The sequence below is a fragment of the Drosophila yakuba genome, chromosome 2L, assembly GCF_016746365.2.
Source record: "Drosophila yakuba strain Tai18E2 chromosome 2L, Prin_Dyak_Tai18E2_2.1, whole genome shotgun sequence".
NCBI classification, from domain to species: Eukaryota; Metazoa; Arthropoda; class Insecta; order Diptera; family Drosophilidae; genus Drosophila; species Drosophila yakuba.
The window spans coordinates 15,517,137-15,538,379 of record NC_052527.2 but is presented as its reverse complement, the minus strand read 5'-3'; the positions used below and the strand labels follow the sequence as shown (position 1 = coordinate 15,538,379).

At 44.7% G+C, this 21,243-nt stretch overlaps 3 protein-coding genes across 6 annotated transcripts in view; all 3 read left to right on the top strand.

Moving 5' to 3' along the window:
- Window positions 1–17,883, top strand: part of LOC6528322 (rap guanine nucleotide exchange factor 4) — a 37,501-nt gene extending 19,618 nt beyond the window's left edge. For 3 of the 4 annotated variants that reach the window (XM_015198946.2, XM_015198944.2, XM_039370827.1), the window contains exons 6-21: window positions 4,974–5,120; window positions 9,176–9,227; window positions 9,508–9,605; window positions 9,854–9,940; window positions 10,001–10,142; window positions 10,199–10,391; window positions 10,485–10,630; window positions 10,830–10,974; window positions 11,872–12,048; window positions 12,255–12,416; window positions 13,120–13,481; window positions 13,552–13,805; window positions 13,871–14,041; window positions 14,219–14,352; window positions 14,426–14,775; window positions 14,839–17,883. In XM_015198946.2, the coding sequence (XP_015054432.1) occupies window positions 4,974–5,120; window positions 9,176–9,227; window positions 9,508–9,605; window positions 9,854–9,940; window positions 10,001–10,142; window positions 10,199–10,391; window positions 10,485–10,630; window positions 10,830–10,974; window positions 11,872–12,048; window positions 12,255–12,416; window positions 13,120–13,481; window positions 13,552–13,805; window positions 13,871–14,041; window positions 14,219–14,352; window positions 14,426–14,775; window positions 14,839–14,966 (2,748 nt within the window). In that variant the 3' untranslated portion in view covers window positions 14,967–17,883. Of the gene's footprint in view, window positions 1–2,457; window positions 2,571–4,973; window positions 5,121–9,175; window positions 9,228–9,507; window positions 9,606–9,853; window positions 9,941–10,000; window positions 10,143–10,198; window positions 10,392–10,484; window positions 10,631–10,829; window positions 10,975–11,871; window positions 12,049–12,254; window positions 12,417–13,119; window positions 13,482–13,551; window positions 13,806–13,870; window positions 14,042–14,218; window positions 14,353–14,425; window positions 14,776–14,838 lie in introns of those variants that run through there. The other variant, XM_015198943.3, reaches the window with a different exon arrangement.
- A 648-nt stretch (window positions 17,884–18,531) lies between these two features.
- LOC6528321 (aldo-keto reductase family 1 member B1) lies at window positions 18,532–19,864 on the top strand. The gene has a single exon (XM_002089338.4). The coding sequence runs from the start codon at window positions 18,698–18,700 to the stop codon at window positions 19,631–19,633; it is 936 nt and encodes a 311-aa protein (XP_002089374.1). The 5' UTR covers window positions 18,532–18,697; the 3' UTR covers window positions 19,634–19,864.
- Window positions 19,865–20,384: 520 nt separating this feature from the next.
- LOC6528320 (CDGSH iron-sulfur domain-containing protein 3, mitochondrial) lies at window positions 20,385–21,180 on the top strand. Its single transcript, XM_002089337.4, has 4 exons — window positions 20,385–20,542; window positions 20,603–20,747; window positions 20,828–20,921; window positions 20,982–21,180. The coding sequence occupies exons 1-4, from the start codon at window positions 20,495–20,497 to the stop codon at window positions 21,103–21,105; spliced, it is 411 nt and encodes a 136-aa protein (XP_002089373.1). The 5' UTR covers window positions 20,385–20,494; the 3' UTR covers window positions 21,106–21,180.
- The last annotated feature ends 63 nt before the right edge of the window (window positions 21,181–21,243 follow it).

Sequence of the window (21,243 nt, the reverse complement as noted above, 5' to 3'; positions counted from 1 at the left end):
TCTAACGCTCACAAACCGCAAAAAACTGTCAGTGTAAAGAGTCTCGTTCGCACTTCCACTAGCTGAGTGGGTATCAGATAGTCGGGCAACTCGACTATAGCGTTCTCTCTCTTTTTTTGTTTTATTTTATTATTATTTTTCCAATTTCTACCTATATTTCAGATAATGTTGAAATTTCCTTTGCACTTCCACTAGCTTAGTAACGGGTATCTTATAGTCCGGGTACTCGACTATAGCATTCTCTCTTTTGTTGTTTTGTATATTCGGCTGTCCTGTTACGCAGAAAATGGAACAGTCATTTAAAATGTATTTTATGCCCCTACGGAATAGTATTATCCCATCTTCTCTAAACTATGCAGGTAGGGAAATGTTTATCTAACGTCAGTGCCGCATGCAACGCGTGGAAATTGAGGCAAGTGCATAAAGCTGGGAAAATCAGGGTCGTTTAAATTGTGCGGTGTAATGGGCGCGGCTCTAACGGGTATAGGAACAGAAAATTTACTTTTATAACAATAATTATATACTCTCTTGCGGCCACTAGCTCATCATCCGGTTATAGACACTGTTTATACACTTTTAGGCGGATTAAAAACCACAAACAAGTGAATATTTTGCAATTAATAACTGATGACCTAATTAGCATAATTAATTGGACAAACAACGCAGTCAGTGATTTATTCAAACGGTCGAATATGTGAATGAAATATGTGAATGGTATATGTGGTACTTGTATCTGGCGGATACACGCTGCCTGAGCATCCAACAGTGAGCAGTGTGAGCAATCTTTGACTTGGTCTGCCACTTAGCCCTAACTTCGCTGTGGGAGGGCAAACTAAATTTAATTACTAGCCCGGAAAAAAACAAGTGGGGCTATACAAAACAAGTGCAAAACCACCGACATGAAGACAAAGCACAACTGAAATAAAAGTGTCAAGGTTGTTCAACCCATGCCATAAAGTATTTCAACTGTTTAAAGCCACAACTTTAAGGTTGCTTGGCCCGAAAACTTTCAATTCCCAACCAGCCACATCTCATCTGAAATTCCATTAGTCCGAGCACCATCACCGTTAGTCGCTCGCATCGCATCGCCATCGCCATCGCCCAAACTTAAGTCCACATCCTTGTTTGCCCAACTGAATTGGCCCGAGTGCTGCAATGCGAGACAAACTGCAGCAGCATCAAATGTTGCAGCAGCAGCAGTAGTAGTAGCAGCATCAGCATCAGCAATTGCAACTGCGACGGACGGAAGCGTGCTCATATGTCCGTAAAAAGTTTTTCAAGCGCGCCAGTAAACAAAAAGTCGACTGGACGTGGGACACTGGACATTCGGCCAAAAAACAATGCTGTGGATGCATGTGGCACGGCCAGGGACAGGGCTTAGGTTTCATCGCCACTATCGCTATCGCTATTGCTTTAGCTGTGGGTATGGATACGAGCATGTCCGCCGACATGGATATGCACATGGGCATGGACATGGCCACGGTCTGTGCCCGGAACTCTTGCGCGGATTAATTGCATGCACCAAACGTCACCAAAGGCTGTTTTTGCATGCCACCGTATCGGGATGTGAGGCAGCTGCACAACGACTTATTGATGCCCTCGCAAGCAATTTTATCTCTTAAGTTAAGTTTGCTTGTTTTGCGTGCTTGAAACTGCCAATTAAATTATAAGAATTGTAGAGTTGCACTTATCCCAGAAAATTAATGAAACACAATTTTCTTGGTAGAAGTTAAGATGTGAGAAATGACGATGTATCTGTCAATCCCCGTAACATAAATCACCCCCTTCTCGGATTCCTTTTCTGATAACTAATATTTGGCAGTCAGTTATGGGACATAGATGGTCAATTGAGCTGTCACAACACAGAACGTTCCAATTTGCTGCTGCCTTCAGCAGGTGTTGCTTTTGCTTTTGCTGTTGGCCACACTCGAGCAGCTTGCAACATCGCGTTGCACAAAAGCCGGCCACATGCAACATAGTCTCTCCCAGTTCCGCTGACTTCCAGCCGCTGCTCAGTTGCCGCCGTCAGTTGCCATCTACTTCAATTTCAGTTCGCTGTGCGAGTCGCTGCCGCGCGGTTGCAAAAGCTCGAGTACTGAAACTGAAACTGAAACTGGCTGGGAAGCTGGCTAAAAGAGTGGCTAATCGAGGCCCGAAGTGACACGCGTCCAAGTCGTTTATCAATGGCAGCTGTGGAGCTTGTGGGTCCGGAATGCTGGCCATATATTTTTGGCAGCGCGTGCTTGCTTTTTAGCCTAGTTAGTGGGAGGTCGCTATTTTGAGCTCACGTCCACAACCTGCAATCAAAAGCAGCAGCGACCAACAGACCACGCCAAACCATCAACAATTCCATTTAAACCGGGTAACGTGTTGGCTTTTTTTGTTGTTTTTGTGGGCTGTTTATACATATTTTCAAATGTCGCTCAGCTGCATTTGAATATGCAAAACTGCCCGAGTGTCCAAAATCCACAAACTGAGTTCCAGTGGCGGCTCCAGTGAGCGGAGGGAAAATGCTTTTTCGTCGCAGTTGTACGTATAACGTGGAGCAATCAACGCGACATTATGCAAAGGTAAAACATTGCATTGCAACCCCGCATTTATGTAAAGAAAACGAAACGAGAAAAAGTACGTGCTCACACACGGCTATAGATACCGGAGCCATCCCAACCGTTGATACCACCATACCACCGTGCAATAACCGTGTTTTCGACTCCATATCATCCGTAGATATAAGTTGGCAATAACCGTATTACCCCAAGCGATAGCCATGTTTCTGAAACGTTTTAAAGTAATATCCCATAGGATCCTTAAAAGAGTGAAATCTGAACCCAGAAAAGAAATCCGTTTAGCATTAAGTATTTTCAGCTAATACTACAGTAGTAGGTGACTTTATAGAACATACAAATTTGCAAACAGCTTTGAATCAGTTTCCTCAATGTCGTCATCATAAAAGTCCAATTGTTTGGAAATTTTCTCAGTTAGTGGAATATTTTGGAATTATATTTATTTTTAAGGAGTCAGTTATTACACAATAAACTAATCCCTCGGTTCATTTGGATATTTCGATAAGAAATAAAGTTTCTATTCTGATAAGTCAATCATGTTATGTTGAGCACTAACTGAGTTCCACTGCACCAATCCAAACCCATGACCAAAGTCATCGTGGCTTTGTCACAAGCTATGAGAATCCTAGAGAATACTGATTTTCTTTTAATATTTACCCAACTACTATAAATTAAAGCCCCGCTTAATAAAACAATTGTCAATCGACTAAAATCTGTATGTAATTCACTCAAGTTCATGTAACAGATCCTCCCATTGACTGACTAGGATATCCCCGTTGACTGCGAAAGTAGGGGCGGTACGATAAATATAGAGCTGCTTTACACTTGTTATATTAGACTCAATCTTTAGAACGTTAAATAAAAATAAGCTTAGGCAAACGCCCAGAGAGCCTTTTCCAAACTGGCAAACTCACAAAGCTGGGCAGCTTTCCAAATGTTATTGTTTGAGCGTAAATTCAATTCAGTTCTCCCCGGCTCCAGGAAATTGCGAGAGGGAAATGCTGGTTGACAAAATCCGTTGTCCGTCGGCTGCTTTTCATTGCGCTCCATCTCTTTCCGCTCGCCTCAAGCCGTCTCTTTCTGCCGCCAGCCGCCGTCTCTTTCTGCGTCTGTGGGTCAACTTTGGTGCTGCAATAAATTAGAAAGCAATCAGATTCAGCTTAGACGCGGGGGGAGGGCGTGGCAGACTCTTTTTGACGCTTGTCAAAAACGAAAAGCCGCAATAAATCAGCAGAAAAGCGAGTGAAGTTGGCCAAAAGAAAGGTGCCACAACAGCAGTTTGGCAATTACACAGGCCGGGAATTAATTAAAGTATATTTTATGGTCTCCGTGGCCCTTAATAACTGTGCACCCATGTGTTGTTGGGTCGGGTAATGCGAGTTTAACAATTTCTGCGGTCGCTCGCAAGTCTTGTTAAGCCAATTACACGGCACGACCAAGATTCCCGTGTTCTCCGATTCTCGGATTCTCGGTCTGCGAAGCCCTTGGGGCTTCAAGTGCCAGGCAGCGAGAAGTGTGGCCCAGAACTCCGGGAAGTCTGGTGGAAGTGGAATGGTGGGAACACAAACAGTTTGATGCAAGCGCGGCTGGCTAATTTAAAATGTCATTGCAATGTTGCGGTTAGAGAGCTGCAATCCGCGTTTGTTGCCTCAGTGCCTCACCAATGAAGAGTGCTTCATATCCTCCTCGGTTCCACTTCCCGGTTTCCATTTGGACGCTGTGGTGCTTCAGAGTCCGTGGTTTTGCGGAAAATGCGACAATGAAGCGATTACACAGTTTTAAGCAAATGTTTGTCCCTGCCACCACGAGCAAATTGCGGCCATTTGCGTTAATTGTGCAAGATGCCAACAAAAGATAAGCCCAAGACTGGAGCAGTCAAGCCACCACAGAGTGCGGCATCTTCAGAGATGTTTCTAGGTGGGTGCCAACTTTCGGATACCCTCACTGAACCTACTCATTGATAGTGTAAAATACCATGGATAGAGAAAACAATATAATATTTTGAAATTATTATTTCCCTAAAAAAAGCATAATTGTTGAATCATTTAGGTGATAAAGTAGTGAGTATACGAGTACATGAAGACAACTCATTAAAAGAGTAGAACAGTACTTCAAATGCATTTCAAGACTATTTCAAATATAGAATATTTAAAGAGATTTTCGTTTACAAAAGTTCTTAATATTTTAAGAGAGATTCGTTAACAAAAGTTATTATCTTGAGTTAGATTTATATATTTGAGAGCATCACTGCTACTGGGCTGAAAATGTCGGTTGCTTCTTTTCTCCTTAAGAAAACAATTATTTCAGATTTCTCATTCGGGAAGTACCTGGTACTTAAACTAGATTTCTTTAAGTCCAACCTGAGCGCAGTCTAACTTTATGTTTGCATTTATATTTATTTATTTGCAGAGCGCAGTTACTCTGTGCAACCTGGGCGTGGGTGCCACATTTGGGGAGTCCGTACTGCACGACTTGCCGCGGGACAGCACCGTTGTGACGAAGACCACCTGCGAGTTGCTGCGGGTGGAGCAGCAGGACTTTCGACTCATCTGGGAGGTAAGTTTGGGGTACTTAATCGATTTTCGCCCTGTTTTCGCACATTCCACTTCTGTGAGAGGCTTCAATACGTCTGTTCCTTTAATGGTTTGCCAAAATGATATGCAGAAATTCGAGAAGGTTTTCCCCTGTCATTGTGGAAAATATTTAATTAAAATTTCAATTAACATTTAATGAAGCGTGGGCCCAGAAACATACTTTCCCAGGAATCCCCGGCCTAAGCCCAAAAACACATGGCTAGTAATTTGGAGTTAAGTGCTCTGGCTTTGCCGCAGAGTGGGGCATTAAGCCAAGTTCTCCCGTGGGCTAAGTAGTTCTTTGTTTCCCATTTACTTACGAGTATGTATGTACATATGTATATGGAGGATGGCATTAGAAGGTAATGGCGGGCTTAGGCATTGCAATGCATCATTGTGGCCGTGTCGCATGTTTTCGCGCACTTGGATGGATTGACAGGACTCTGGGGAGTGGATAATTAATTGGAAAGGCTTTCTGGTAAACCAGGCGGGTTATTCAGATAGTTTCGATTGGCCTAATTTCCAAATGGCAAATGCCTTTGAGCGGAAAATGAATTATATTTGCATTTGGCATGCCACAAGGCTGGAATGTGGTTAAGCATCTTTTTGACTACAGTCAACCACAACATGGCTTACATATGCCAAAATGTAAATATTTGAAAGAGCCACACAACCGGGCAAAAAGGTGCACTGAGAATAACGCAGGCTAGAAATACACATAAAATAAACCACAAGATGCGTCGATTTCCCAATTACTTGACACCTTTTTTTCTGCCAGTGTCCGAATGCAAATCTCACTAACAATGCCATTCAGCCAGGACCCCAAGTCATCTCCTGCGGCAGCCACAAAAGGTATGAGCCCGGCACACAGGCGAGCAACAAGAATTAGAAAGGGTCGTCTGTTTACCTTATTTGTGAGGAGGAAACCAGTCAGGGGAGGGGAAAGGTGACCGGGAGCAGGAGCGAGAGGAAACCCCAAAACCAAATTGGGGAGAATACTATTTTGCAACATTATGCCAGCATTGGCTTACCCGAGAGGCAGCCCCAGTTGAGCTGAGCTGAGTTGAGCTGAACTGAACTCCACTGAACTGAACGATAACAAAGTAGCTGCGACAGCAGGGCCACCACATGTCACGTATACGCAGTGTGCAACAATGAAGTGAAAGTCGATGGCGGAAGCTGTGGATGCAGGACCATAAAAATGCGAGCTGGGGGCGTTTTGCCACTACGATTGCCACTGCGTAAATGCGATAAAATCAGGGGGCAAATTGAAGGGGGAATAAGAGGAATATTCGCAAGAGCTCCATGGATATAAGCCATTGAGTTCATGGAACTTGTCATCCTTGGCTCGTCCCGCCCACTTTACAGCACACTCGAGCATTTGATTTGTGCGCAAATATTTGCTCGAGAGAGCCAAATTGAAAATTTCTTTGAAAGCCATTGTGGTTGCATACGGCGGGTGAAAGGGAATTTCGGGTTAATTACCAGTCTCATTTCACCGAAGCTCGGGCACAAAACCAAATACGAGTCCACTTACCTTTCAATGGCTGCCAATTACTCCGGACAAGCCAATTCCACTCGGATTGGAATTGGCATCGGGATAGCGATTGCGATTGGAAAAATGCAAGTAGTCGGTTCCAATTTGAGGCCAAGTCAGATGCAGGAATGGCATCAATAGCGGAAATTACAGTTGCAACTTGCAGCAAGTTCCCAGTTAGCTGACGAGGCTCAATGCGATTCAGTGCCACTTGGTTGCCAAGTATTTGCATTTAATTTCGGGCGTGTTTTATGTTCTGGCCATCGTCACAACCACGGCATTGCCAAACATGTGGTCTGCGTAATAACCATGCCATAAATATTGCATCAAGAGCCCCGTGGCATGCACAGTTGCATGTCCATGGTCACGGGGCTATTTATTTATGCACGAACGCAAGTTGCACATGTGAACCCGCAAGGGAGTTAGATGGATGGAGAAAGGACTTAAAGGCCTTTGGTCAGGAGGGACACACACCCACTTGAGTCATCAACGTGCATGCTGCGTCGATCAATTTAAATTGCATCAATGTTTTAAGCACTGCTCATTGGTACTCCTTGGTAAATCCAATGGATTTTCTCGATAGTCCTGCTGCACTCTCTCGTGTTATTTTCCTTTGGTTAAGTTGCCGGAAGAAGCCATAAATTCCTTTTATTAGTTCAGATGGCTTGGCTTCCTTGTTCCATTGAACGGATAGAAAACGTAGTATAAACCTAGATTTCTACTAGGAAAGCATACGCCTGCTTGCTCTCTACTATGTTTGGAAATAGAAAGTAATAAATGAGCCATTGTCTTTTTGATTTAATAAAAACAAAGTCTTTTAGTTTAGTACTCTTGTACTCTTGCATTTCAACCCAGTGGCAGCTAGACAAATATTTAAAAATGTATATTTATTTTCGAACAAGAAAGAACGCTCTTTTACAATTTTATCACCATAAAACGCTTAAAAATAACAATGTATGAGCTCATAAAGAATTGTTTGCATTTTAACTGATAAGATATATTTTCTCAAGCTTTAGAAAATAGCTTTAAGCTCAAATGGCAGAGACCACTAAATTTTAGTTAAATAAATGTTTAACCTCGCAGGATTTTAGAATCCCATAACAAAATATCCCTTATATCGAATGAAGGGCTTCCTTTGCTTTAGTTGGCTCAGTTAACCTAAGCTCTAATTATACATATTAATGAAACCTCGCAGCGTTAGTCAGCAGAGGCCAATGTAGAGTTTCCAAATTGAAAACGCACCAGGAAACATCACAGTCCAATTACCACGTTCGACTTTCAAGGCGAAGGCTCTCCCCCCACTCGAACCCCCTATGTTTAGAGCTCTTTGGAGCCCCCGGTGGGTGGCACTCATTGCGGCGTGCGTTTGATAAGGAAACGAGTTTAATTAGCTTCGACGGCGAAGGCGACGCCAACGCAGCGTAAGTCGCTTATCGACGAGCGGAACATGAAGAGTTGCCAGGCGTCTTGGCTTTGATTTTAACCCATTTCAAGCTAATGAGACTTGTTAAGTGCGGGAAATCGAGGAATCGAGAGTACAACATTTGACTTTCATGTTTGATTAATGGACAGAGGGAAACGTCTCGACTGCCAGATACTGTTACACATTTAATAAGACTAAAACATACTGTACTTTTGCATTGGGGAGAAGCAAGCTAGTTATTTTAATTTTACAATGATTTCTAAAAGAATAACGGTTTAAGACCAGCTACCGACATGTAAGCACAATCAGCAGACTTTAAAAAAAAAATAAAAAAGGTTTTAAATATACAATGTTTTTTCTAAGATCTCCCGTAACTTTTCTTTAACTCTCCATATGTCCTATCGCTATATAATATAAATTTGTTTACTTTGTTAAGTAATGTGTTTATATTATTTTATATTTAAAGCATATTAAGGGCACTCTATTGCTTTCGTAGAGTCTTTCAAGTTTTCTTAAAAAAAGGCTTTAATAAGATTAGTTTCCTAGATGTGGTGGCGCCTATTGGGTTAAATATGTTGTTTAAAACATGTACGATGTAGGGGCTTTGGCAACCCTTGTGCCTGATAAGTAATTGCAAACAACGAACCGCGCCGTTCGTGTGTTTGTCACCTCCTGACGCTATCAGTACATGGAGAAGCGTTTGGCTGCAATTACCTGCGAGCTTGAACTCCGCTCCCAAGTGAAAGTGAACCCCGCTCCCAGAGCTCTTCCCACATGGTAGTCGGCCAGCGGAGCTGGTCCACGCAGACTGTGGCCGGCAGTGACGTGGTCCCTGGTATCCTTCTGCTCCGCTACCGACGCCACAGCGGCGGGGAGGAGCAGGCGACCAAGGCCACCAAGGCCACAGCTGGCGCCACTTCCGGCACTTCCGCCGCCGTCAAGCGGCGAAGGCAGCTGGAGCGTGGACAGATGACGCGTCCTGCGTCGATGGCATTCGAAATGAGCAACGTAATTGGCATCACAGAGCAACCAGACCCAAGTGCCCACTACTAATGGCTAAATACATTTTCCATTGCAGAAAAACAAGGAGTTAATGAATGACATATTCACCAACTGCAAGTTGAAGAACGGTATGTAGACAAAAGATCCACTTAAGTCCTACAAAATTCTTTTGCATGACTAACACTGAGTGTACTCGGTGATTAATGGCGCGAGAGTATCTGCTTTTTGTATTATTTGAAAAACATATTTTATATTGTGGTCACCCTTTGTGATCCATTAATACGATTATTTGCTTTGAAAACTTTCATAAATTCGGTATTCTTTGCTATTCATTTGCAAACTGACTGCGTTCAATTATTAAACGCTACATTACTGAACCATCTTAAACCATGATGGCTGCCTCTTCAGGTTTTGGACCGAGTGTACAAGCAACAGCCGCAGCCACATCGCCCACAAAGAGACCCCTCAGCCCCGACCACCCGAACCCAGCGCTGCCCATTACCGAGGTAAGATGTGTAGAAGGGCACAAGGAGGAAGCTAGCGAAGCCCCACCGTGGAACTCACATAAATAACAAAAATGTAATGTCCTGACATAGACGACGACAAATGAGTTAATTTGCTGCTCCAGAGGCCGTCAGGGGAATTACAAAATATTTATGTGGTTTCCATGGGGAAGTGACTCCTCTCCTAAGCATTTGACATTTGGTATGGACTTTTGAGTAGAACGGTAATTGATAGAGTTTGAAATTTCCAGACGCCGAGTCCTGCTATGAACCGCATGGGCTGGGCCCTACGCACACTACTCGTCGCCGACAACTCTAGCTGTCTTAAGGATCGAAAGGTGAGTGTGCCGGTAGTGAGAGGTGTCATCATTGGTATGCTAATTATGCCACCTGAACAGGTATCCGGCAAGCTAATCCGCAAGTGCGCCCCCGGCACCGAGCTCGTCGACTGGCTGGTCAACCTCTCGCCCATTGTCCACACCCGCGCCCAGGCGGCTGGCATGTGGCAGGCGCTCCTCGAGGAAGGAGTTCTCGCACACGGTTAGTTCCACCCGACTCTGTTCAATCTCCATTTCGTAATCGATGTCCTCCCGCAGTCAACAAGGAGCAGCCCTTCAAAGACAAGTGCTTCCTCTACCGCTTTCGCCTCGACGAGGAGGGCGGCACGGCGGCAGCGGGCGTGCCCCAGGCGGACGATCTCGGAGCGGCCAACGAGCACATCCGCGAGGCGCTGAGCGCACTCTTCCAGCGCGGACCGGACGCCACTCTGCGTATGATATTGCGCAAACCGTAAGTACGGAGGGCCCCAGTCCAGAAGGGGTTTACTGGGAATAGGTTTACCTTACAAAGATCCCTTCACATTTTGTAATCCCCAATTCGCAGTTCGCACGAACGGACTTCGGAGGAGCTGGAGCTGGTGTTCGAGGAACTGGTCCACATCGCCGCACTCTCCCACTTGTCGACCAGCATAAAGCGGGAGCTGTCGTCGATTTTCGTGTTCGAGGCTCACGCCCAGGCAGGAACAATATGTAAGTATCTGGCCGCAGGATAAATAGCTCCCAGGCTGCGGAGTTGTGATTTCCGAAGGCGGCGGAAGTTGGGAAACTTTTTAATTAAACCCCCGGCTAATTATGGCCCAATAATGGGTCAGCCAACCCAGCAAACTTCAGCGCAGCTATATGTACTAACGAGGAGTCTTAACCCCTAACACTCTTAACCCATTAACAGTGTTCAATCAAGGCGACGAAGGACGCTCCTGGTACATCTTACTCAAGGGGTCGGTGGACGTTGTGATACACGGCAAGGGGACTGTTGCCACTCTAAAGACTGGGGATGATTTTGGAAAGCTGGCCCTGATTAACGACGCACCCAGGTGAGTGATGGCGCACGAGGAATAGAGGCGATTCCATTGAGCAATTGTTAACTGACTGCTCAATCTCTCCGAGCAAATCTTTTGAGAAACTCCCTATGTTGGACCCCTCTGTGGTGCCCACCTTCTTGTGGGCTGACAGCACAACGGACTTGACAATGGCCGCTTAGTCACAATGGCTCGAACAAGCTATACTACGGCCCACTTGGTGCCACGGTCCAGATAACGGGCCACAAGGACCTCGATTTTAAGGCAAACAATTCAAAACTGAAACAAAGTATCAGCCAAGGTCCCGTTCAATTTGTAAGCAATTTCGCAAAGCTGTCGCCTGAGCGATTGTCAAAGGCAGAAACTATCAAAGAGTTGTTAAATAATGGAACTCGCTTCCATTGTTTGCCGATGGAGATCTGCACAGAGGAAGTCCAACTGGCAGGATCCGTTTTGTCTGCAGATTTATTAATCCATATTCGTGTGCACTTCCGTTTTAAATGCCCCAATGAAAGGATAACTAGTTTAAGCTCTCACTCGGCTTTTGGGTTAATTAAAATAGTCAAAGAGCTTGTTTGCCTTCAACAAACATAATAAATCGCGCTGCCGTGCACTGCAGTGCTCATATCAGCATGCAGGCCATAATTCCGTATATATCAATTGGGTTTATTTGCCAACTGCATGTGCAATGCATGTGCATCTGGCGCTGAAATCCAATTTAAAATATATTTCCGACTCTGCGGGGGTGGGCATGCCACCATCAACTGCATCCACCCCTCATATTTATGGCTATTTACGCGATTTCACCATATGATTGGGTAGCTACCCACGACGAAAGTCACGAGACTGTTGCTCAAACACTCCTTGAAACACATCCATCCCTAAGGTAGATCTTAACCCATCTTCCCGCAGAGCTGCAACCATCGTTCTGAAGGAGAACAATTGCCACTTGCTGCGCGTGGACAAGGAACACTTCAACCGGATACTGCGTGATGTGGAGGCCAACACCCTGAGATTGCAGGAACACGGCAAGGATGTTTTAGTGCTCGAGCGCGTGGCAAAGCAACGTGGACAGCACTCGGCATTTAAGTGAGTGTCCACTCCAAATTAGGAAGTACGATTTGATGGTTTATGGTTTATGGCCAGGACGAGACGTTAGCATTGCTTCTAGCATCTTTAGAAAAAAGCATAACCGTCTATTTACCAACCTTAGTTAAAACTTCAACTTATTTCCAAAGCCAGCTACCTTACCTTCGCCTTAAAATGGAAATATATTTAGGTATCTCTCCCCACAGATATACGGTGATGTCGGGCACGCCGGCCAAGATGCTGGAGCACCTGCTGGAGACGCGACTGGGCCAGTCCGTGGGTGGACTGGATCCCTTTTTGGACGACTTCCTGCTCACACACATCGTATTCATGCCAGTTGTTCAGCTGGTTGATGAATTGGCCAACTAATATCCTTTTCAAACAACAAAAATCACCGAAAAATTTTTTCGGCTCTTTAGGGTTTACTCTTTCAAATTCCAGACACGTCCCAAAGCGTAAGCCCCTCCTTGAAGCTCTTTAAGTCCCCATGTAGTAAGCCTAGCGTTTCCAAGGTCCGTTTAGCTAGGTCCTCCTCTTCAGTCAGTCAGCCAGGCTGCACTTAAAGTGCAAAAACGCACTTTTTATGCCGTCCATCTCGCGCCCTAGTCACGTTCTCCTCGATTTGAATTCAAAATTTCCACAGCGACGGTTTAAGTGCCCAGCCGCCACACATGACTCTGATACAGAGCTTTTGGGCTCGAGTGTAGCGGAAAATGCTAAAAAGCAACACTTCCGTTCCCAACTTCAGTCGAAACAAAGCCACAATGATGACTTGGGTCAGCATTTTCGTTTGGGGGTCAAGGTGGATGGTGGGCTCTAGTCAATGAAGCCTGAAACTAATCTCACAATCTGCATCGAAATACGTGATAAGATTAACAAGCATAAAGTTAACCAGAATGAGGGACAGAAATCAATAACCAGATTCCCAAAACGGGAAAACCACTTTGGTTTGGTTGGACTGACTGACCCAGTAAAGTTGCGCCGGACAGATTTTCAGGACCCAACAAATGCTATTCCTAATCCGATTGACAATCCCAAACAAAATTGGTTTCCGCCTTAACCGCCGTGCACCTTCCATTGCGATGCCCATGAGGATGCCCAAACAGCCGAGGATCGGGAGTACATAATCAACTTCAAGAAGCGCGTAATCCAGTTCATGCAGAAGTGGGTAATGGCCGTTCGCCACGCGGCCTTCGAGGAGCCCAGCGTGTGCGACTTTATCGAGGACCTCGCCGCCGAGGTGGAGGCCGATCCGGACCTGAACGAGGAGACCAGCATAGTGCACAATGTGCTCACCCAAATGGCGCGCTACCAGGAGGACCGCAACCAGAACGCTGGTCAGAAGTGGAAGCTCCCGCCCAACGGCCAGCCCATCTGCCTCTTCAGTGGCAATGCGACGCCTTCGAAGACGGTCATCCGACCGGATGATGATAGTAAGTGCCCATTCAATAGTAATTCCATTCCATGCTATCACTCATTGTAAATTCCACTCTGCTTTTGAAGTCATCTTCCGCGTCTACTGCGCCGACCACACCTACTGCACCTTGCGATTCCCCATGCACACCACGGCGGAGCTCATCAAGGCGTGTGCCGCCGACAAGCTGCAGCTGAACCGGGGTCCCGAGGATCTGGTCCTCGTCGAGGTGAAGTCGAACGGAGAACGGTCCGTGTTCAAGGACAACGATGTCAGCATACCCACTGGCTTGTCGCTCAACGGCCGCCTGTTCGTCTCCGTCAAGGACCACCTGGATGCCCTGGTAAGCGTTGGCCATCTTGGGCTTTTGGATGACCATTTCTTATTATTGCATCATCCATTACGCAGACCCAGCTGCAGGAGCAGGAGTGCCCCACAGAGGGCGTGGACATCGACCTGGAGATACTGAGCACCAAGGAGCTGGCCTACCACATCACCCTGTTCGAGTGGGACCTCTTCTGGGCCGTCCATGAATACGAATTGCTTTACCACACCTTCGGACGGCATCACTTTGGCAAGGTAGGAAGGCAAACTTTGCCGAAAGTCTCAGAAGTCTCGTTTTGCTAATTATTCTGCTACACACTGACCGCAAAATGCTGTCATTTGTCATTTGAGTTAGCCCAAAGTTTTGCCACTAGAACAAACATATTAAAGATGGCCCAAAGCGCTGACTGAATTTTACACTCCCACCCGCAGATCACTGCCAACTTGGATGTGTTCCTCCGCCGATTCAACGAGGTGCAGTACTGGATTGTCACCGAACTGGTGTCCACTCCCAGTCTGAGCAAACGCGTCGGTCTGGTCAGGAAGTTTATCAAGCTAGCCGCGTAGTAAGTTGAAGCTAACTACGAAACACACTTTCCGGCAAAAGACGGAGAAGTAAACTATTTGATCTCGTTACAGCTGCAAGGAGTACCAGAACCTGAACGCCTTCTTTGCTGTGGTAATGGGTCTCTCCAACATGGCAGTGTCCAGGCTGCAACAGACCTGGGAGAAGATTCCGTCGAAGTTCAGGAAGATCTTCCAGGAGTTCGAGGCCCTGATCGATCCCAGTCGCAACCACAGGGCGTACCGTGTGTTCGTGGGCAAGCTGCAGCCGCCGCTGATACCGTTCATGCCGCTTCTGCTGAAGGACATGACCTTCGCTCACGAGGGCAACAAGACCAGCCTGGACGGCCTGGTGAACTTCGAGAAGATGCACATGATGGCCCAAACGATGCGCACCATTCGCTTCTGTCGCTCCAGGAGTCTGGGTAAGGCGTCCCATCACCCCATCTTCCAAGAGTTATTTGCTAATCGATTTTAATTCGGAACAGGGCTGGAGCCGCCATCGCCGAAGAGCGAGGGCGAGGTCAGGACGTACATTAGCAGCTTCCGCGTCATCGACAACCAGCGGGTACTCACCGCCATGTCCCAGAAGGTGGAGCCCACCAGGAAGCTCTAAGCCCATGTGGAGCTGTCATCCGATTAGCCTGTAGCGCGTATTAAGTGTCTAACCCTAGTGTGTGTTAATCAACCGCAATTAGCTGCACAGTTATGAGCTTAGCCGGGTTGTTGTTGCCTTCCAAGAGCCAATTGGGCCACGGCCACCACAGTCCGGAAAAACTTTTATCCGCATTCTCATCCTCATCTGCATCCGCATCCGCATTAGCATAAGCTACAGTGTACTATATCTATGACCCGACCAGGAACTATCTCATCTTCTAATGAACTGAAACCCAAACGCATTTCAATGCAAACGAGAAACTTTTTGCTTTAGTACAAAACGATAGATGGAAAACATAAATTGAAATTCAGGAAACCGCGGTTCCCCGCGGAAACCGAAACGAATAAAAACAAAACTTGGACGCGTGTGATACTAAACATTTATAGGAGGCAACATCAAAAGAAGCACAACTATACTGCATAATTTCCCACAAAGCATTACTCTATAAATCCCGCACGAGCTGGTAGAATAGTTTGTAAAATGGTACAACGTATCCGAGAGCATGGAATCTATATTTTTATAAACCATAAACTGAAACCAACTATTAACAGTCTAATTAAAGCTAGTTATTAGCATGTAAGCTACGTAGCAGATAAGTTACTTTAATTATATTTTTAAATCTTTTTTTCCTATTGCCCCTTTCTCTTTTTTACGGCAACCAGGAAATAAAATACGAAACCATTTATTAATATTTATTTAAACAATCCCAATTTGTTTTATTTTGTATAAAAGTCATATGTTTTCTATGCTTTGTTAGATAAGAAAGTGCAAGTGCATTCAAATAATTAAACACTGGAGAGGGACCTTATTAGTTGTAGTTATGTACATACATAGAAATATGAGAAATATTTATAATTATTTATTACACGTGCAACTGTAAATCCCCATAAAATATGGGCAGTACTTCTCAAAATAGTCGTTTTTAGATCTCACAATTAGAATGCAGGTAATCAATTGTGAAGGAGTTTCCATTAGTCCAATAAATTATGTGTGTAGAACTCTGTGGTTCTTTACCAAGTATAAAATGTATTTATCGAAGACGTGGTTTTGACACTACCTATTTTTCGAACACAACTGTACAACAAATGTATGTTTATCCATTGTATTACAATAGTCGGTAGCCGGTAGCCGTAGAGTACGAGGGGCCTTGAGTACCCTATGAATTTAATTTTTGAATTTATATTTTATAATTGCCCGGATAAAGAAGAAACGTCCGTCTGCGTCAACGAAAGGCCGAAGCATTGAGATCTTTAATGGGTTTTATATATGGATCAGCCATGGATACAACTTGACTTTTTTTAATAGTAAGCTAAACACTTTAATATTATAATTATTGTTCGGAACTGGATATAAATGGTGGGGTGAACAGTAAATACATTTTTACCGACTATCCTAAGATCGGGTATTCGACTATATCGTTTTTCGCCTTTATAAGCAAACCTCAGTCACTAATCATACTTGTAGTTAACAATCTAACCCAACTCCTCTCCCAAGTAAAGGTCTCTCAAACAACGATTTATCACGTAAACGCCATTCCTAGATGTAACCAAACTTTGACCATGAACTTTTACGTAGAACGTAATGGTCGTATTAAATACATTCCTTTATGAAAACCAATCAAAATCAACAATATATTCAACTATAATCCAGTGGTTTCTCCTTAAAACAAAAACACAGCAAATGCAAACGATAACGATACAAACAATAACACTTTTATAAATATAGCGAACCGATTTAAACGAAACAAAATTGTTTAGTTTATAGTTAATGAGATGTAAAAATTTCGAATTGATTTACAAGCAAAACAACACCAATTTTAGTATGGTACCGTTTGTAAGTAGAGTTGAAAAGCCATTAATTACTTTATCTACACCACGTACTACGGAAACGGGTAGTATCTATTGTGTAGGCGTTTTAAACCCGACGCAACCTTACAATCCTTTGAGGAAATATTCGAAATAAGCCAACTCTTTGGTGCTAATGGCACACGAAAAGTACATGTATCTATAAATGTTTATCAAGCGGATGCATTAATTTAGCATATGGACCGTATAAACCATTTTAGTGTTAAGAAAACGTTTCCCACAACGGAAACTCCCAAAGTGTCAAATCCAAAAATGTTTCTACATTTTTAGTACTGCTATGTTGACGTAATACCAACAAAACACCACCACTATTGTTATTGTTGTGCACTTTCAATAATACGATTTACATGCTATATACTACATACATATATCAAATATGCTAGTACTCCAAAAGGGAAAATTTCAAATTTCACTTGTGATTCGATTTGACAATCTCAAAACCTAACTATACGAACTTTTGATTTTTCAAATATAGCCTAGGCACTTGCATAAATTCAACATCATTGGGTAACTCACGGATGCACCAAACAATTTATTCATGCTATACGTATATACCTCCGTTACCAAGATACCAAGATATAGCTAATGCCAATCAGTCGTAATCAGTCAGTAAATGTTTGAGCCGTAACTAGTTCTAACCACTTAATGTTCAAATCAATGTTTACATGTCTAACGCAAAACAATCTCGAAGTTTACTTACCTACCAAATAGTAAAGTAGATTAAATAGTTCGTAATTGGGATGACGAGACGGCTCCCAGAGCTCACAGCAAGAAGACAACACCAACCACTTAGAAGTAATGAATCCATCGAATTTGGTATTATTACTACCAGTTACGTAATCAACTACCAAAAATCCATACCCCGAAGTGAGAATTGTGCAATGCAGAGCAGATATTTCAATAGCAACCCTAAATGTTAAACCCAAGAGTAACAATATATAACTTTGAATGTCTAACATTTTGAACTCAACTAATATTCGAATAAAGATTTATGTGTTAGCAGGCTGCTACTTGGTTTTTATTTGTATTCAGGGGGCGAAATATTAATAACCATCACAATTTCTTTAATCAGCTTTATTTCTCTTCATAATTTTGGGCCATAAGGAATAGGAATTAGTTTTAGAGTTTTAAATCTGTTTGTATCATCGGAACTGGTAATTTAATTTAATTAATTAATTTATCCTCTATTAGGCTTAAAAGCTAAATTACTTTAAGTTCCTAAGGAATAACTTTGCAAATGAGCAGCGACAAACTCTAAATGGAACATTAAGTTTATTAATCTAAAATATTTATTTAACAGTCATATTTCAACGAAGATGATCACTCCTGCTCATTTTCCCGCCAACTCTCCTACCCGCTTGCCGCTTGGCAACACTGCCGATCGTGACTCGATTCAATAATTGGGGAACATCTCACCAGCTTTGGTATACAAATAGAATTTAATGATTTCATAATGCATATAAATTCATATATTTAAATTATAAACGATAAAATTACGCGTATTTTTCATGTAATATTCTTTTAAATCCCGCGAGACAATTCAACCCGCATTGAGCTTTCGAAAACGCCAGATCGAGTGAAAAAAGTTGGCAACGCTGGTTGGGAATATCCGCGCCTTGTCCGTGACGTCACCGGATGACACAGCAGCTGCTCGGCAGCCGTGACAAAATCACCGAAACCGGCTGAGCGGGCCAACAGTTGTCCGCGAAGCTTTCGACGAGCTGGAACAGATAGAGATTGAATCGTGAGAAAGGCGTAATCGCACTGGTTTAGACTTAGAAGCGTCCAATTTGCACAGCGTTAATTATCAGCGCCAGCGACACGATGACCAATCTAGCTCCCACCATCCGGCTGAACAACGGGCGCGAGATGCCCGTCCTGGGTCTGGGCACATGGAAGTCCTTCGAGTCGGACGCATACCACTCGACTCGCCACGCCCTTGACGTGGGCTACCGGCACCTGGACACCGCCTTTGTCTACGAGAACGAGGCAGAGGTGGGCCAGGCGATCTCCGAGAAGATCGCTGAGGGAGTGGTCATTCGCGAGGAGGTCTTCGTAACCACCAAGCTGGGCGGAATCCATCACGACCCTGCACTGGTGGAGCGCGCCTGTCGCCTGAGCCTGAGCAATCTGGGTCTGGAGTACGTGGACCTCTATCTAATGCACATGCCGGTGGGCCAGAAGTTCCACAACGACAGCAACGTGCACGGAACCCTGGAGCTGACGGACGTGGACTACCTGGATACCTGGCGCGAAATGGAGAAGCTGGTGGACCTCGGTCTGACCCGCAGCATCGGCCTGTCCAACTTTAACGCCGCCCAGACGGAGCGAGTGCTGGCAAATTGCCGCATCCAGCCGGTGGTGAACCAGGTGGAGTGCCATCCAGGCTTCCAGCAGCGCCAGCTTCGAGAACATGCCAAGCGCCACGGCCTGGTCATTTGCGCCTACTGCCCCCTGGCTCGTCCCCAGCCCGCTCGACAGTGGCCGCCCTTCCTCTACGACGAGCATGCCCAGAATCTGGCCAAGAAATACGGTCGGAGCCCGGCCCAGATCTGCCTGCGTTATCTTGTCCAGCTGGGCGTGGTGCCACTGCCCAAATCGTCGAACAGAGCCCGCATCGAGGAGAACTTCCGTGTCTTCGACTTTGAGCTGAGTCCAGAAGACGTTGCCGGCATGGAGCAGTATCACACCGGGCAGCGCACGGTGCCCTTCTCGGGGATGTCGGGGCATAAGTACTACCCGTTCAACGATGAGTTTTAGCCAAGCTCAGGGGTGTCCCAGAAATCTCGGTTTCCGCGTTATTAGCTTGGAATGCAAACGAAAAGTGTGGTATTCCATGTTGGATGTTTGTTATAGTTGTTTACTCAAAGTTAAAAAGGTTTCCGGTAAACCGCTGCATTCATTTCCCTTAATATTTTATTGGAAGAGGTTCGTAAGACACCCCGCATATGTAGTATTTGTATTGTAAAATAAAGTATATTACGTAGAAGATCTCGAGGCGGTCGAGCTAATCAGTTTGTCTAACGGGGCCGCTTGATAAATCGTGTTATCTGGGAGAATTCGGCGTGTGCGCCAGTCGGTCGGAATTTAGAATTCCAAGTCAAGTATGGGGCACAATACGAGCTTTCATTCAGATGAATGTCTGTGATAGGCCGCTGAAATACCTGTAAACGAAAAGAGACATTTCTAGGTGCATCGGAATCATATCTCCGCTTATCAGTTGAACAGATTCTGGAATTGTGAAATCAAATTTCAAATTAGCGACCTTGGGCAGCGATAACGGCAGATAGAGCATCGTGAGGTGTTTCTGCTGTAGACATTTAGCCGGGACGTTTAACAGCACTGTGCGTTCAGGTTGGCAGTCTGGCAGCACTGGCCAGTTTCCACATCTTCAATTTATTTTCTTTTTCGCTACCAGAATGACATATCCCGTCAACATTGTACATTAAAACGGGTGTACATTAGAGCAATACTATCAATACTCCCCCCGATAAGCCCATTTTAAACTGGTAAAAATAATAGTGTGCCCATGCGTCACCATAGCACCGATGACAACATATCGATACTTTTGACCGTGCAATTATCAGCTTAAATAAAGAACCAAAATAAATAAGCGTTAACATGTCAATGATACTACGGCGAAACCAGGGGGCGTTCTGGTTGCTCAAGGTAAGCTTCCCAAAACTGAGAAAAATCTTCCTATGACTTCATGGCATTACTTCCGTGCAGTCCTGCTACAGTTCCAGCGCAAAACCGGGGGACTCAGCCAAAACAATTCCCAAGAACTTGCTCGAGGATAAGCAAACGGCCGTTCTGCAAAAGGAGAACGGTGCGATCTTCGACAAGCGACCCTTCAAAATCCACCTGGAAAAAGGTACTATTCAGAAATCCCAGCAAACCGGTGCCTAGAAAACAAGTACATATTTACATAACCACAACTCGCGATCCCAACAGATAAAACCTACAGCTGGTGCCTGTGCGGCAAGTCCAAGTCTCAGCCCCTCTGCGATGGAATGCACAAGAACGAGTTCCTGAAGATCAAGCAGAGGTATGTGCTTGAGCCAGAGCTATAGTACCGAAGTAATACCGCTTTGCATTAATTTTCTAGGCCCATACGGTTCAAGGTGGAAAAGTCGGGAGACTACTGGCTCTGCAACTGCAAACAGACCACCCACAGACCCTTCTGCGACGGCACCCACAAGCAGCCACACATCCAGAGCGCCGTCAAATAGTTAAACTGAAATCAAATTCGTTGAACTGCTCTGCCTCCGTGTGCGAAAATGAGAAATGCATTAATTTTGAATCAAGCAACACATGTTTTTATTCTAGAATCTAGATTATAGATCGTAGGTGGTACACCCCACTGATGC

What these genes read in the sequence shown, in the direction of transcription:
- LOC6528321 (XM_002089338.4), top strand. Translation starts at nt 18,698, where the DNA reads ATGACCAATCTAGCTCCCACCATCCGGCTGAACAACGGGCGCGAGATG.
- LOC6528320 (XM_002089337.4), top strand. Translation starts at nt 20,495, where the DNA reads ATGTCAATGATACTACGGCGAAACCAGGGGGCGTTCTGGTTGCTCAAG. An exon ending in CAAAATCCACCTGGAAAAAG is followed by an intron (nt 20,748 to 20,827) that starts GTACTATTCAGA and finishes CGATCCCAACAG; the next exon opens with ATAAAACCTACAGCTGGTGC. An exon ending in TTCCTGAAGATCAAGCAGAG is followed by an intron (nt 20,922 to 20,981) that starts GTATGTGCTTGA and finishes TTAATTTTCTAG; the next exon opens with GCCCATACGGTTCAAGGTGG.